Source organism: Centruroides sculpturatus, unplaced genomic scaffold (genome assembly GCF_000671375.1).
Source record: "Centruroides sculpturatus isolate CEXI.00-Female unplaced genomic scaffold, Cexi_2.0 scaffold2095, whole genome shotgun sequence".
NCBI lineage: Eukaryota > Metazoa > Arthropoda > Arachnida > Scorpiones > Buthidae > Centruroides > Centruroides sculpturatus.
This window is the reverse complement of record NW_019386185.1, coordinates 20,714-36,796: the sequence shown is the minus strand read 5'-3', so window position 1 is coordinate 36,796 and position 16,083 is coordinate 20,714. Positions and strand designations below refer to the sequence as shown.

The 16,083-nt window shown below is 31.9% G+C and overlaps 1 protein-coding gene across 2 annotated transcripts; it reads right to left on the bottom strand.

Moving 5' to 3' along the window:
* Positions 1-907: 907 nt before the first annotated feature.
* Positions 908-14,345, bottom strand: LOC111613983. Of its 2 annotated transcripts, XM_023355337.1 has the most exons (10): positions 14,065-14,345; positions 11,205-11,283; positions 9,917-10,072; positions 9,123-9,364; positions 8,483-8,604; positions 8,288-8,393; positions 7,950-8,129; positions 7,756-7,878; positions 5,163-6,471; positions 908-5,114 (listed from the first exon to the last, which is right to left on the bottom strand). In XM_023355337.1, the coding sequence occupies exons 2-10, from the start codon at positions 11,281-11,283 to the stop codon at positions 1,546-1,548; spliced, it is 5,886 nt and encodes a 1,961-aa protein (XP_023211105.1). In that variant the 5' UTR covers positions 14,065-14,345; the 3' UTR covers positions 908-1,545. The 2 variants fall into 2 exon arrangements, with proteins under 2 accessions (XP_023211105.1, XP_023211104.1); XM_023355336.1 differs by having other exon boundaries at positions 909-6,471.
* Between the last annotated feature and the right edge of the window lie 1,738 nt (positions 14,346-16,083).

Sequence of the window (16,083 nt, the reverse complement as noted above, 5' to 3'; positions counted from 1 at the left end):
ACGTATATATATAATATATATATACACAGTAAGTCCTCACTTACATCATTGATAGGTGTAAAAATTTCAACGTTAAGCCAAACGACGTATACCGAAATTAATTTTACCAGAGGCTAATATAAATAAGAATTAAATTTTCTATTGGATCGTGTTTGCAACCTCTAGCATTTAATTAATTCCTACATTATAGAATCAATTTTACTGTTTTTAAAGATTCAACAAGAAATGTAATATTTGTTTAAATGTACTTACTTCATAGTGTACAAGTACAGTATATGCGTTTGTTTTGAATATGTTGATGGATTGTTTTGTATTCAATGTGTAAAATTAGCTATTGCTTTTTGGGCAGGGCGTATTCGTTTTACGTTATACGACCTGTAATAAATTCCTAACTTAATAATACTAAAATCAATGTTGAAATCTCACTACATTCGCAGAAAACATTTATGTTTTAAGACCTGAAAAGTATTTTTCAATACTCTGGTATTATATATCAGTTTTTCATTTATTTACTCTTAATATGCTTCAAATAATCCGAATGAATAGAAGAGCAAATTATAATTTTAAACAATTAACTTTACCCGGCGAAAAATATTTTTGTTTAAGAAACACTAAGATACTAACACAAAGTTAAAATTGTGTGTAGCGCCATCTGTTATGAGAATTTATTTAAAAATAACTTTTACATTATTAATTATTATAAAAAGGCCAAAGGCTTAATTTTGGGCTAGAGATGAGCTTATAAAAAAATTGTTAATGCCAATAACGAGTAAAATTTTTGACTAACGAGAGGGTCGTGTGTCATATAACACGATCCCCTCGACCTTTAACCACAAAAATATATCCATGTTACCATGCCAAATTTCGTTTCTTAATCTTTACTCCGCCATGAGATGTTAAACGAAAGTAACGCCCACACACAAAGACACACATACACCCGTTATTTTACTTTTTGGGGTTCAGGGAATGTCAAAACGTGATTTCAAAAATCCGGAAGGTCAAATGTCACACTATTATAATATGTTATAACAGCCGGAAAAGTAACCTGTTGTTACATTATAGCATCCTGGAAACGTCATAATCTATTCGGGATTTTCAAACATATTTTCGGTTTATAAAAACAAATTTTATTTATTATAACACAGAAAACGAACAATATACATAGTAAATTCAATATATTTTTTTACAGATAATTAATTCTGTTCAACAGAAATCATTGAAAACGATTTACTAACGAAACTTTTCAGTTCGTTGGAGAGAGTTATAAACTATTTAATTTATGTGAAACTGAGTAACTAGACTAATTGAAATATATTTATATATATAAAATAATAAATTCGTTAAATATTATTTTTGGAAGGTAACATCTATGTACCCAATTAAAAATTAATTTGGAAATGTTTAATGGTCGTTGCTTCAAATCACAGTAATCTTCGTATCATTCTACATCCTCACCTTCGCTTCAATGCCATCCACTTCGTTTAATGTCCATTATGTACATCGGATCGCGTCATTTATTTTAAGGATGTGTTTTTTTAGGGAACATCAAGTAGAAGGTTGTTTGGGTTGTTTGTTCTTTTCACAAGGGCCTAGAGCGATAGAATTACATCCGTATATCCTGTCGTCGAATGCTAATTTAATGGGACACTCGAACATGTGAAGGGTGAATTTTTTTATCCATTTATCCCAATAGCATTCGTAGAATTTGTTACAATCGTCCGGGTGATAGAAAAGTCCCGGCCTCGTGCAAGCGATTTCTGGTATTTCGTTACGTGTGTCGTTTGTTTTTGATGTCACTACGAAAGGAAGATTGGTCTTCTCTTCCGGCCTTTTATCTGGTGGGGGTGTCAGTTTAGGTATGTATTTAAAAACGGTAGAAGCAGCTGGAAATTCGATATTTTTCGGAGTTCTTGCAGACACTTTATTTACATCGGGATTTAATCCTTTTTCTGGTGTTTCTTCCTGATTGAATGGCAATTTCAGATCCTTCCCTTCTCGATTTAAGTTAGAATTCGATAAATCATCTTGAATCTCTTCGACATCATCCATTCTTCTGCTGAATGTTGTGGATGGATCGTAAAATTGTCCATCTGTTCGCCTTCTAAATTGCTGAGTCGAATAATAAATTCCTGACTGACCGGACTGAGATGTAGTGTATGGTTGAGACGTATAGATTCTGGTTGATGATGCAGGATGGAACCTCTTTCTGAATTGCTGAGATGGATCTGTACTGCGATGCTCTCCTGTTAGCAGACCTTCGTACGAATACTTAGGTCGAGAAGTTGTTATTCCGTAAGATATTTCAGGTTGTCCAGGTCTTATGTTTCTAGGGGGAGGTGCTCCATATTGGATTTGACCTATGTTTCCGTATCCATTAAGTTTTTGGACACCTTTAGTGACGTATTGTTGACTGTCTATTGGGTCTACGAATGTGGGCCTAACTTGAGATTTTTTGTCATCAACTAAGTAATCATCATCGATGTAATCTTCATCTGAAATATCTTCTAAATCTTCATCCGAAAACGTCTTCGGAGTTTGAGGTCGATTTCTAACATTTGTCATTTGTGGTTGCTGAACTCGAGTATTGCCATAGTTTTCTGTCGTCCTGTATGTACTACTTTGAGGTCCTCTAAATTGTCTAGTTTGTGGAGTGACGTAATCGGTAGAGCTATATCCATCATCCTCGTACTCATCTTCTTCTTCGCCTTCTTCTTCGGGTTCATATTGATAAGATCTAGGCGCTGAAGATGTTTGAGGCTGTACGTAATCTACATTGTATGGTGTAGCAGTAGTAGTGGTCGTTGTAGTAGTAGTAGTGACAGGAATGCGAGCTAATGGGGTTTGTTTTCTTGTCTGTCGTGATGAAGATCTAGTTCTTGTTCTGGTCCTTCTAGCAAACTCAGATTTAGGAGTTGTGAAATTGTCATCCCATCCTCGCTTTGGTTTCTTTGTTGTTGGCTTTGTAGTCGTTCCTTCAGTGGTAGTAGAGGCAGCAGTAGATGTGGTGGTGGTGGTGGTGGTAGGGGTAGTTGTAGTGGTAGTAGTGGAGGGGGTGGTTGTAGTGGTAGTGGTGGAGGGAGTAGTGGTAGTTGTAGTAGTTGTAGTGGTGGTGGTAGTACTAGCTTTCTGCGTTGTAATTTCTAATTTATTTAGTTCTGTTTTTGGTTCCTCTAACACAGTTTCTTTATTGATTTTTTCTGTAGTATCAATTATATCAGTTTTAGGAGCAATAGTGATAATCAAATCATTTTCATTTTCTATTTTCTCGTCCACTCTTTTATTAATATCCACATGTTCATTATTACTGATAGTAAGGGAATCATTTTCATTTTTTACACTATTATTGTTCACTATATCAGATGTGTTTGAAGCATTATCAATAGCTGAAAAATTTGATTCAGGAATCTGACTGGTAATATTTAGAATTAGTTCAGTAGTAAAATTGTAAAACGATTCGTCAGTGATATTAAGTGGTTCACTATAATTAAATAAATCGTTAGAAACGTTTAATATTTTCTTAACGAGCAAATCATTTGAGGTTATGTTTTCCAATAAATTATTATTATTTAAAATATTCAATATCTCATTATCCAATTCTACTTCGCTAAGAGTGGCATTGATTTCGGTTTGATTATTTTCAGTGTCTATTTCATCCACATCGGCAGTTATATTGAATAAATTTTCGCTGGCCGTAGTTTCTATGGGAACAGTCTGAGTTGTGATTTCTGGATTTTCAGTGGAAATAAGTGTATTTTCAGTAGGGATAATTGTATTTATATGTGACGATTCGGTTGATGAAATTTCTATAGTAGTTTGTTTCCTACTAGATGTAGGTTCATCAATTCTTCCTCTGTCTCTACTCCTTCCTCTTCCTCTTCCGCGTCCTCTTTGCCTTGGAGTTGGCGTTGTCGTCGTAGTTGTCGTTGTTGTTGTCGTCGTCGGAATTTCTGTTGTCATCGTAGTAGTTTCTAGTAATTCGGTCGTTGTTGGTAACGGGGTAGTAGTCCGTCCTCTTCCTCTTCCTCTCCCTCTTCCTCTAGTTTGACTTCTTCGTCGAGAGTTTCTATCGTAATTTGAATATGGATCATCAGTATAATCGTTGTAATCCGCGAATCCTCTCTGTGTTCCTCTTTCATAAGTGTAACCTCTTCCTCTTCCTCTTAAAGGTTTACTAGTGGTTGGAATCTGAGTCGTTACGGTCGTACTTTCTATCGTGGTAACAGTAGTTGACGTTATATCTTCATCTTCTATTGCTTCTGTAGTTGTAGGTGCAGATGTTGTGGTTCTAGTTCTACCTCGACTGGATCTTCTTCCTCCTCCTCCTCCTCCGCCTCCACGGATACGAGCTCCGAACCCAAATCTATCAAACCTCCTATCAGCAACAGGCGTTTCCGGGGTTGTTTTAGTCACAAAACCACTCAAAGTTTCCATTAAATGTTGCAAAGTTGGAATAATTTTCCAATTTGCATCACCTTTATTTTCCGTATATTCATTAACAGGTTGTTCAGTTAAGTCTTTCTTTTTTCCTGGAATTTTAGGATTTAGAGGTAATTCTACAAATGGAAAAGATCCAGAAGGCCTTACATTGGTAAAACCATTAGGAGTGACGTAAATTAAACTTTTTTCAGATGTTTTATTTGATTTTTCTTCGGTCAGAGAAAAAGCTCTGCTGTATTTTATATCTTTGTCATCGATAGAAGCCTTAGTGTATGACTCTTTATCAATCGTATCTTTTGGATCTGCGGACGATCTTCGTAGCAATCCTTGTTGCAAAGGAGGGAAATCGATACGTATGAATGGAGAAGATCCAGTATTTTGAACGGGAGGTGTGATGCCACTTCTACGTCCGAAGAGAGAAAAACCATTTAGATGATTATTTCTAGGAAGTAATTCAAATTTAATGGTAAAATCTCTAGGGCCAGAACGTGAAGTAAATCCGTTATAAGGTAATTCATTCGGATAATAATACTGAGGTGTAACCACGGGTGTTGGCCGTTTTACAGTAATCATCAAACCGGGTCGATCACTCGCTGGTGGCTGATACTGTCCAGTTGGGTAACTGTAAGTTAATCTGCTATAATCATTTGGGTCTGGTTGACTTATATATCTCGGATGTTGATCTTGAGGCGGAGGTGGGTCTGGTTGACTTACATATCTCGGATGTTGATCTTGAGGCGGAGGTGGGTCTTCATGCACATTTTCTTCTTGAGGTTTTTCATCATAGTTATATTTCACTTCTTCTTTTCTAACAGGAGCGGAGGCTGGGAGAGGTTTAGTACTTTCCTTATCCTCATCTAAATCATCGTTACTATCTTTTGTTTCTGAAACGTCATCTTCATCTCCGAAATCTTCGTCATCTTTATCGTTATCTTTGTCACTGTCGATGTTTTTATCTAGGGGAAGAGTTACAGTCTGTTTACCGATAGAAGGATGACTGTATCTACTTGCCGGACGATGGTTAAAATTGTAAGTAAGTCTAGGAAGATTGTCTGCGTCGTAAGTTGTTATGGATAAAAGTGTTGGTCTCTGTGGATAGAATCTACTCACCCCAAACGGACGTCGACGTCGTGAAAGAAAATCAAAGGGGCGGCGAGTTAAATCAAACGGACGGCGAGTGAAATCAAATGGGCGACGAGTGAAATCGAATGGACGACGAGGTAAGTCAAATGTTGTGGACCCTAAAACGGGACCGATAGGACCTAAAGGTCCAATAGGGCCTATAGAAGATCCTGGTGAAGTTAGAGTTTGAGTATTTTCAGTGGCTGCGGTGGAAGACGGGCGCCTCTGACGGCCCTGTCTCGACCTATAACGGTTATCCATTTGACAACCGGGTACTTGCCATCTCCAATTACACATTCGTTTTTCTTCATCGAAACCCAATAAAGGAAATGGACATCTGAACTCGTAGGCTCGAGGAACACCATTACCAAAAACAGAACAGTAATAAAACCATCTACAATTTTCTGGATCTTGAAAATAGCCTACTCCGGGGCAATTGAAACGTTTTCTTGGAACTGGAAATACTTCTCCCGATCCATCGCAGGGAGGACTCCAAGATGGCCAGTTGCAAATCTCATATCTTTCATCGTACACTAATCCTCTGGGACAGTCGTAAACTAAGATATAAGCTCTATCACGTAGAAGTCGAGGTTTAACGCAACGATAAAACAGGGAACAATCTTCCGGATGTCGAAAGTATCCTCTACGATGACAGAGAAATTTATTTTCGGGTCCAACCTCTCCCGCTCTCTTCACGATGCTGCTTCTCTTTACAACTTCCACATTTTGCGACTCCGAAGTCTCCTCGTCGTTTACATCAATTTTGTTCACGTTTTCGTTAAAATTGTTTAAAATTTCTCTGACGCTCTTTATGAGTGGAAAATTCCCATCTCCGCAAACATTTTTCACGTCGTCATCATTAATAGACCACACAGTAACGCCTCCTAAATCTCTCAACAATACATATCTTGCCTAAAAATACAAATTAAAAATAATGTAATACTCAATTAAGTTCGCTAATCATTAACATTTTAATAATTTGTAATTTTCTATAAGGTTCTTCACGGGTACACAAATGTGCTTATTTCTTTTTCACTCTACGACGATTATTATCCGAATTTTTTGATGAGATCGAGTCACGCTATTTATTTTTACAAGTGAAATGTGTTTTTCAAAGAATTTAAAGACAAATTTCTTTTATTATAATATAAAAGAGGTGTTGGTAGCAAAAGTAGGACATCTTTCCATTCAGAGAATACTAAGTTGAATGCTGTTTGAAGAAAGTATGTTATTATAATATGAAAGAGGTGTTGGTAGCAAAAGTAGGACATCTTTCCATTCAGAGAATACTAAGTTGAATGCTGTTTGAAGAAAGTATGTGTTACTTATCCCACAAATCNAGACATGGATCTAGTTTCGTTAACGACTTATCTTCTCTATATACGCACACTAATCTCTTTTTGGGAAATTTATTGGAATCACAAAGACCTAAAAATCAAATTTTGAAAATATTTAATAATTTCCTAGAATTTGAATGTATAAAAATTTAACGATAAAAAAAATTTACAGTTTATCATTTATCATAATTTGAAATAATTTCACTATCCATCTTTTATGATTGATTAGTAAATAATTTCGAAAGTAAATGTGTTACCTTGACTGGAAAAGTTGTTAAAAATGGCTATTAAAATAGTTGAAAGAATTATTTTAATTCAGGATAAATGAAAATTGATTCATACATATGTGAATTAATTTTCATCCATTAATATATATATATATATATATAATAAATTTTTTATGGATAACAATAACGATCTAAACGCATTCACGTTTTCTTAATAATGTATTTGAAATGAATACTTAAAACTTCTCCCTTTTCCAGTTACAACGAAATCGCATATCTATAGAAATTATACTACTATTACAAATTATTTTTCAAGATATTACATAAATATTTCAGTGTTATCGGGGTCTTAATCTTGGAGTTTTGCCAGAATGTTTTCTATAAACCACAAAAAAACATCTGTATATATCCTATTTAATTATTTTACCATTCATTCATATATTTAAAGCGACTGGATATTAGATTCTTGAAAATCTCGCGGATACAAATAATTTTGAATTATACATCCTTGAAAAAAAAACATTTTATTTTGATTTTCAAAAATTAAATTTTAAGAATTAACTTCGTCAATTTTTAATAAAATAAATATTAAAATTATCTATAAATGACACGAAAAATATTTTCGAACCAACCTTTAGTTTTAAGCTAATTTCATCGTCAAATCCGACCCAAAGAGGTCCATTATATCCATAAGGAGCTGTTTGATCCCTCTCTCTCTCGAATGTCCAGTTTCCCTCTTTTGACAGAGAACACCACTAGAATCAAATGATTTCGTCAAATTCCTTATATAATTTGAAAATAAATTGATAGAAATTGTGATACATACTTGAGAATGAGTTAAAATCCAAGTAGCTGGTTCTGTATCATTTCCAATAGCAGTAGCTGGTGATCCAGGAACTGTAAGACTTTCATTTTTTAAGACGTAAGCTTTTGCAAAAGTAGGAAATCCGACGTTCAGTTTTTCTTTAGGAACATCCAAACTGAGAAGTAAATCAACGCTTGAATCCTGCGAGAATGAAAACGAAGTCACAGTCATTAATTTATAAATTAAAATCTCAGTCAAGTGATTTTTCTCTAAGTTTATCTGTTTTCCATAAATAATTTGAACAAAATGAAAAGAATTATATAAAAAAAATTATATATTAATTTAAAAATTTTACTTACAACATTCTCCATGTCGTCGACTCCATGGAGTCTGCTAAGATGCCTAACAACGTTATCTGGATGATGATCAAATCGAAACGCTGGCAGATTAAAAAAATTTACGAATCTATTGAAAGGAATTAATATATAATTTACAAATTAATTAAAATACTCGTTCATTTAACTTTATAATTAAATCATTTAATTAATACGAACTTGGATAAATTGTGAAATTCATATCCTCTTTCAAGTATGTGAGGGTAATTGCTAATAGTAACTGTAATTATTGGATAATTCCCTCCGATGATTGATGTGTTTCTTAAAGTATCATTTAATTGCTAAAACGAAAAATAATTATTAAAAATGAGAATATATTAATTTAGATTGCAATTGAGCACGATAACAAAATTTTTAAACTTACGAAACGATTTAACTTTTCAAAAATTACGTTAAAATAAATAATGGAATATACATTTACGATGTCACAATTCTGATTTCTATAAATGCTATTTCCACGAAAATATTTTTACATTGAATTTCTTGAGGTGGCATCAAACTATTAATTGATACATATCAGGAATGTTTAACTTCAAAATAAAAAAAATATGAAAGGAGTGAAATTTAAAAATATGTGTTTATCATTAATTATATTTTTTTAAATTTCACAAATAATAATTTCGATGCTCTTAACGGCTTGCAATATATTAACTATTTTCTCAAACAAAGAATAATCAAGGACAGTTGTGACCGCCGGCGATGGAGAATCGTAAAATTTTATAATATATTCATTAAAGTATTGTTTATGAAGCATTTTTAATTTAAAGCATACGTCTAAATTAATTATCTCTTAACTTACCTGTACAATATTTGTGAATTTATGACTGATTTCCTCCAGCGAATCTTCTTCATTTGCTGCTGTATATTTCCATTCTAAATTAATCCCATTCAAATCGTGTCGATGGAGATAATTTCTAATTTCTTCTGCCAGCAGTTTTATGTCGGAATCATTTATCTGAGATATTAAATCTAATCTTCTTAAAGTTATGATAATTTGTAAGGACGGGTTTATTTTCTTCAAATCAGTTAATGATTGAAATCCTATTCGAAAATTGATATTTATTTTGTTAAATATATTTTCTAAGGACTTTTTATTTCCATTATTGCAGTATTTATTACGAAAATTTAATAATTTATAATAACTACACAATAAGACCAAATACTTACTTAAACTTATAAGTATATATTTATCAAAATATATTCTTTAAAATCTTTTTTATTACTATTTTAGTGTGTACTGTATATGTATATTTAAAAAAAAAAATAAAATATATAAATGTGTTTTTTGGTTTGATCATCCGCCTACAGGCAGCTTAAACCGGTTCAGGATAAGAAAGTAGGATGCAGACAGCTCCTTGGAAGAGACATTTCGGGTCATCAACTTTAACCTTGTGACTTAAAGGTTACGATGTTGTCATCGGTTTCTTCTTTGTAATGTCGACACGAATAATCATTTAAAGTGACAGACAAAATTTATCTATTATGATTTGTAAAGCAGTGAGTCATTCTTTTTCTTACTTTGCTTTCCTTATTTGTTCGTTTTTCACATTATTATTATTACATCAAACTTACATTAAATTACATCGAACTTACCGTTTTTAGGATCGATAAGTTCGTACGTTCCATTTAAGTCGACGGCTTCATATAAAATATAATTACAAAGACATGGATCTAGTTTCGTTAACGACTTATCTTCTCTATATACGCACACTAATCTCTTTTTGGGAAATTTATTGGAATCACAAAGACCTAAAAATCAAATTTTGAAAATATTTAATAATTTCCTAGAATTTGAATGTATAAAAATTTAACGATAAAAAAAATTTACAGTTTATCATTTATCATAATTTGAAATAATTTCACTATCCATCTTTTATGATTGATTAGTAAATAATTTCGAAAGTAAATGTGTTACCTTGACTGGAAAAGTTGTTAAAAATGGCTATTAAAATAGTTGAAAGAATTATTTTAATTCAGGATAAATGAAAATTGATTCATACATATGTGAATTAATTTTCATCCATTAATATATATATATATATATAATAAATTTTTTATGGATAACAATAACGATCTAAACGCATTCACGTTTTCTTAATAATGTATTTGAAATGAATACTTAAAACTTCTCCCTTTTCCAGTTACAACGAAATCGCATATCTATAGAAATTATACTACTATTACAAATTATTTTTCAAGATATTACATAAATATTTCAGTGTTATCGGGGTCTTAATCTTGGAGTTTTGCCAGAATGTTTTCTATAAACCACAAAAAAACATCTGTATATATCCTATTTAATTATTTTACCATTCATTCATATATTTAAAGCGACTGGATATTAGATTCTTGAAAATCTCGCGGATACAAATAATTTTGAATTATACATCCTTGAAAAAAAAACATTTTATTTTGATTTTCAAAAATTAAATTTTAAGAATTAACTTGACTACCATTTAATTAATTACTATATTTTTAAATTAGATCAAAAATTGTAATCTCAGGTTTAAATTCATCTATAAAATATTTCAAATAATCAATTATATAATTATTATTAATAATTATCATTTATTTTATGTATAGGGTGACCAAAAGCCGTTGTTTTATTTGTTATGTTCCAGTATACTTGTAAATATGAGTCACAAACTGAGTTTAGAACCTGTGTTCTTTTATAAAATTGGTTTAAATTAATTGTGTTTTTAATTAATTTAACTAATTAATTGCAATTTAGTTTATACAATCGTCAACCGACTTTCGAGTCACCCTACATTTTCTTGAAAGTAATCTATCTTACACAAATAAATCAAGTTATTTTCTCTTTAAAATAATAATTAATATTTGAAATTTTAAATTCGTTCTTAGGATATGATTTTATACTCACTTGTATCAGAAGAGGATACTGAACTCACCGTCACATAGAGTAACGCCACAGCTAACGTGACGTGAGAGATCATGGACATCTGCACAAAATAATTTTAATTAAAATTAAAGAAAAATTTCCAAAAATTTATCTTTTAAAATAGTTATATTTTTAAAAATATTTTAAATTAACAATTATATCCTTTACGTGTGAGGAAAAAAATCAATAATCTGATTCATTCATCGCTGTTTTGATAGTAACGATTTATTATTTTTGTTTTATTTAACCCGTGTCAGGTACTATGAAAATTCTTACATTTTTGGCACCATGTAAATTTGACCAAGTAAATAAATAGCAATTATTGTTTATACTTTCACATAATTTACTTTTAACATTTTTTCCCACTTATTTATAATCATGAAATCTATTTGTTAATTTTTAAAGTAATTAAATGATACAAAATTGTTAAAATTTTAAATGAATTCCATAATATTAACATGTGTTTATTTAATCTGTTTAAGCAATTCATAGAGAAAATTTTATTTACACTGTATTTATATTCACAATCCTTACAGATGATTTTACTGTGATAACCGTAAACATAGTTATTTCGTTTCTTTCACTGGTTACTCGGCTTACTATCTTTATTTCTGAGTCATGACATCTTGATCTCTTAATTCCACTTTCTGGTTTCGCCATACCTGCTGGAACTTGACTATCTGTTTAAATTCCTTAGTGAGATATTCTTGAGCGGTGCATATGTGACAATGCTCGATAATACACTATGAATCCATTCATCAAGTAAAAATATCATAACACAGTAAGAAACTGATAAGTCACACCAGAGTTAATTAATACCTGTTTCACATGGTACACATGGAACAAGAAGGGAAGACGTTACCCAAACTAACGCTTTTTACCCTTTACTACCGCCCGACTTGCGTTTAAAAGTAAACAGCGTTAAATAAATAATGTCACAAGTAGATGATCACTGACGAAACAGGCATCAGATTCAAACATTTGACATGACCTACATGAACAAACACGAAACTGTAGATTGTAAAATGAACTATTAGTAAAAATGCTTTATGCCCCTCGACCTAAAAAATGGTTCATTGTACCATCTTACAGAAAAAAACTACTTTAGGAATCCAATCTCTTTAAAAAAGACAAAAGAAGGTTAGAAAATTCTTAGAGGAAAATGGCAAACGTCACCTTTCCTCAAAAAGAAGAAGTCCAGATAATAAAGTCTGCCAAAAAAAAGGGGATAAACATTAACAAAAGAGGCGCAAAAAAGTCTCCGCAGAGTAATAAAAGAGAAGAGAGGAAACTAAACAGAAGAGTTAAGTCTGCAAAAACGTTTACGAAAATGAAAACTAGATATTATTGTGTACCAAATACTGTATATCAAATGCCTTTCAAAATTATGAAATATAAAAAAATCTTATAATTTTGAAAATATTTAATAATTTCCTAGAATTTGAATGTATAAAAATTTAACGATAAAAAAAANAAATGCCTTTCAAAATTATGAAATATAAAAAAATCTTATAACTTCAATAATTATTAAAATTTAATTATAAATAACATAACGTCACATAGACATAATTATCTATACTTTACGTCTTTTTTTTTAGTGCAATTTTGTAACTTTTAAAAAATTAAATCTTATTATTCATCCGGAAATATGTTAATATAACTAAAATTTTAATTCTTTACAGGATTCTTTCCTTGTTACAACTTTATAAAAATAAAATTCTTTAAGGAAAATTAATAAGGATTCTGTACATTTTATTCCCTGTAAAATTTACAGAATCCTTATTCAGAAAGTGTAACTTTATTTAATCCTTTACAGGGATGAATAAAGTCGCCCCATTGTGAGCCTGGCCGAACCCATAATATGCTTACTAAAAAAGGCCCTCTTAATAAGTCAATTACGGGTTCGGCTAGACCAGTGTTTCTCAACGGGGGCGATATCGCCCCATGTGGGCGTTTTTTCATGTTGAGGGGGTGATTAGTAACAATTTATATTTTGGAGGGCGAAAAACAATTTTCTGGGCGATATAGTAAAACGTTATATTAAGAATAATTAGGTATTTTATTCGTTATATCCTACAATAATTAAACAAATAACATTATACGAATCACTATTCTATTCAATGCAGTAAGAATTTGGCGTTAGTCTTGGCCCTCGGCATCGGAATTTTGTAGTGAAGGGGCGGTACTACGTAACGGTTTTATTGAAGGGGCGACGATTCGTTAGAGGTTGAGAAACACTGGGCTAGATCCACAATGGGGAAGCCGGGTAGTGGGGGACGGGGTCCGATATATCTGGATGGAGTAGATTTTTTCTTTTTTAAAACACTTTCCGCTCAGTGATCACTAAGAGGGCCTTTTTTTTTTATTAAGCCCATTATAAGTTCGACCAGGCCCACAATGGGGAGGCTTGATATTGGGGGACGGGGCCCGAAATACCGGATTTATTCTTTTATTTAAATAAAGAATATTTGGCCCCCTCTCTCACTATCAAACCTCCTCAATATGGGCATGGTCGAACTTATAATGGGCTTAATAAAAAGGTCCTCTTAGTGATCACCCGAGCAGAAAGTTTTAAAAAAGAATAAAATCTATTCAATCCTATAAAGGACTGAATAAAAATTTCCAAGTCTAATGATAGTTTTTTGTATGTAATTGTTGTATGTTTGTATGATTTATGGAAAACAATTATTAATTACTCCTTTATATAGCACACCATTAACACATTAAAAGCCCATAAATTGTATCAATGTATGAGCTCCTAATTGAGTTAAAACCCATAAAATGAAACATAAAGCAATTAATATTTGTAATTGTTTTTATTAAGCAATAAACATGAACTTACCTTTGCTGAAGGAAGTTAGGGAAAAAACAAGACATAAAGTGAAGGTCTTTTATTACATTTTCATATAACGCATGTATATATTTATAAATAATAAATGTGGGTGGCCAGAAGGGAATTTCTTAATATCGTGACTCGATTCTCGTTTCTCATTGGCAGCGATTCTAACGGATTTTTTCTAAATTACTTATAAAATAAGAGGAAGAAGCCATTTATAAAATTTGAAATGGATCCCGGTCGCGTTTATGACTACGAGATTAATGACGTCACCAACTTAGCAGACGATGTGACAAAAAGCAGACGATTTGTTTATTCGGGGTCAAAATGTTTAAATTTTCGCATATTAATATTTTAAATTATTTGATTAATATTTTATAATCATTCGAATCATGCGACACGCTTCGAATTATTGTCGAAATGTCTCGCGCCATCTGAATTCTGCATCGTAATGTTTATATAATCTCTTGACTCGATACTTAAATAACATTAAAAAATTATATTTTAATAATTTCATTGCATTTTATTTTATTAATTATTCAAATAAATTTTTCTTGCATAAATATAGTAAATAAATTTATTATATTTATGCTTAATCGCGCCATTTTAGTGTTTATTATACTAACCGAAATATGAATTAAATAGATTAGAGAAACTTTTAAATAGCACAGATTTGCCAACATAATTATTAATATCGAATCGTTTTCCCGAACATTTTTTTATTTTCCATTTAAAATGTGAAACGATCGAGAACATTTTTAATCGTCCGGATTCGATCCCGGGTCCCGAAAGCGGTAAGATGCCCCCTAACCGCTCGGCCATCCGGCCGAAAAATATGTTTGGTAGTACCTACGAGTAGGTATAATAAAATATTATTATTCCCCCTGGTAATAGTCCCGTATATGTGCAACAAGGGGTTAGCCCGCTTACACCTAGAGTGTATGCCAAATTGCTCTTCTATCACTTCGCTGCATAGTTTATATCTATAAACAATAAAGATCAAAATACAGTAGATATTATTATAAAAATTCTGTCATTTTGCGTTTCGTGACGGAGATAAAAATCATTTTTGACGTCACCGTTATTTCCGGACCAGCCAAGTAAACGGACAAGATTTTTGAAAATTGTGCCAACGGCCCTTTTTTGAATATTGAGAAATATGAAAAGTTGTTATATTCGTTACAAAAGTTAATTCTTGACGAATTATTTTTCATAATTTAAAGCTAAAATGAAGCATTTTTAAGCTAATTAATAAACATTTTATGTTTGATTTCATTGGATAAGGCAATGCAATTCGCTTGCAGGAGGACTTTCTACTGGAAATTGGCCCCTATTTATGGGAAAACTGGCCCCTATTTAGGTGTTTATGGGAAAACTGGTCCCTATTTAAGTGTTAGACACGTAAAGAAAACCCGGAAAACCGCACTGGATTAGGTGCGAACCCGCGACAACTACAAGTTTTTATTAGTTTTATCCACCGATCACTGGTAGATCATTCTATATATAAAGTAGTATACATTTTTTAATTTAAAATAAAAAATGAAATAATTTATACACCAGGTGAAACGTGAAACAACAGTTTGACACAGTTCTAAACTACGTCCAGCAAAATATAGGACAATTCCAGCCAGTTTATAGTTAATTAATATTAGTTAAATCTTTCCTATTTTCGTATAATTTTTAATTAAAAATAACCATTTTTAAATCACGTTTATATAAATGATCATGAGAAATGTAGAGGAAAGAAATTTCCGATTGCTGGAGGGTGAATTTACATACTAATTGTCAGCACCGCTGGCAAATAATCTTGATTTTACTTCATAATAAAGTTACTTTGTTTTTAATTTTGATTGTTTTTTTTAAAGAAAAGTATAATTTGTACTCGAACTTCCCTTTATAAATTACACTGGCGTGATTTTAATTTTATAATAGCAATATGTAGGCTATCAGGGAAAACTTTCTGGGGAAAAAGACCCCTAGTTAGGTGTTACAGACAAAGAAAACCCAGAAAACTCCACGTGGTCA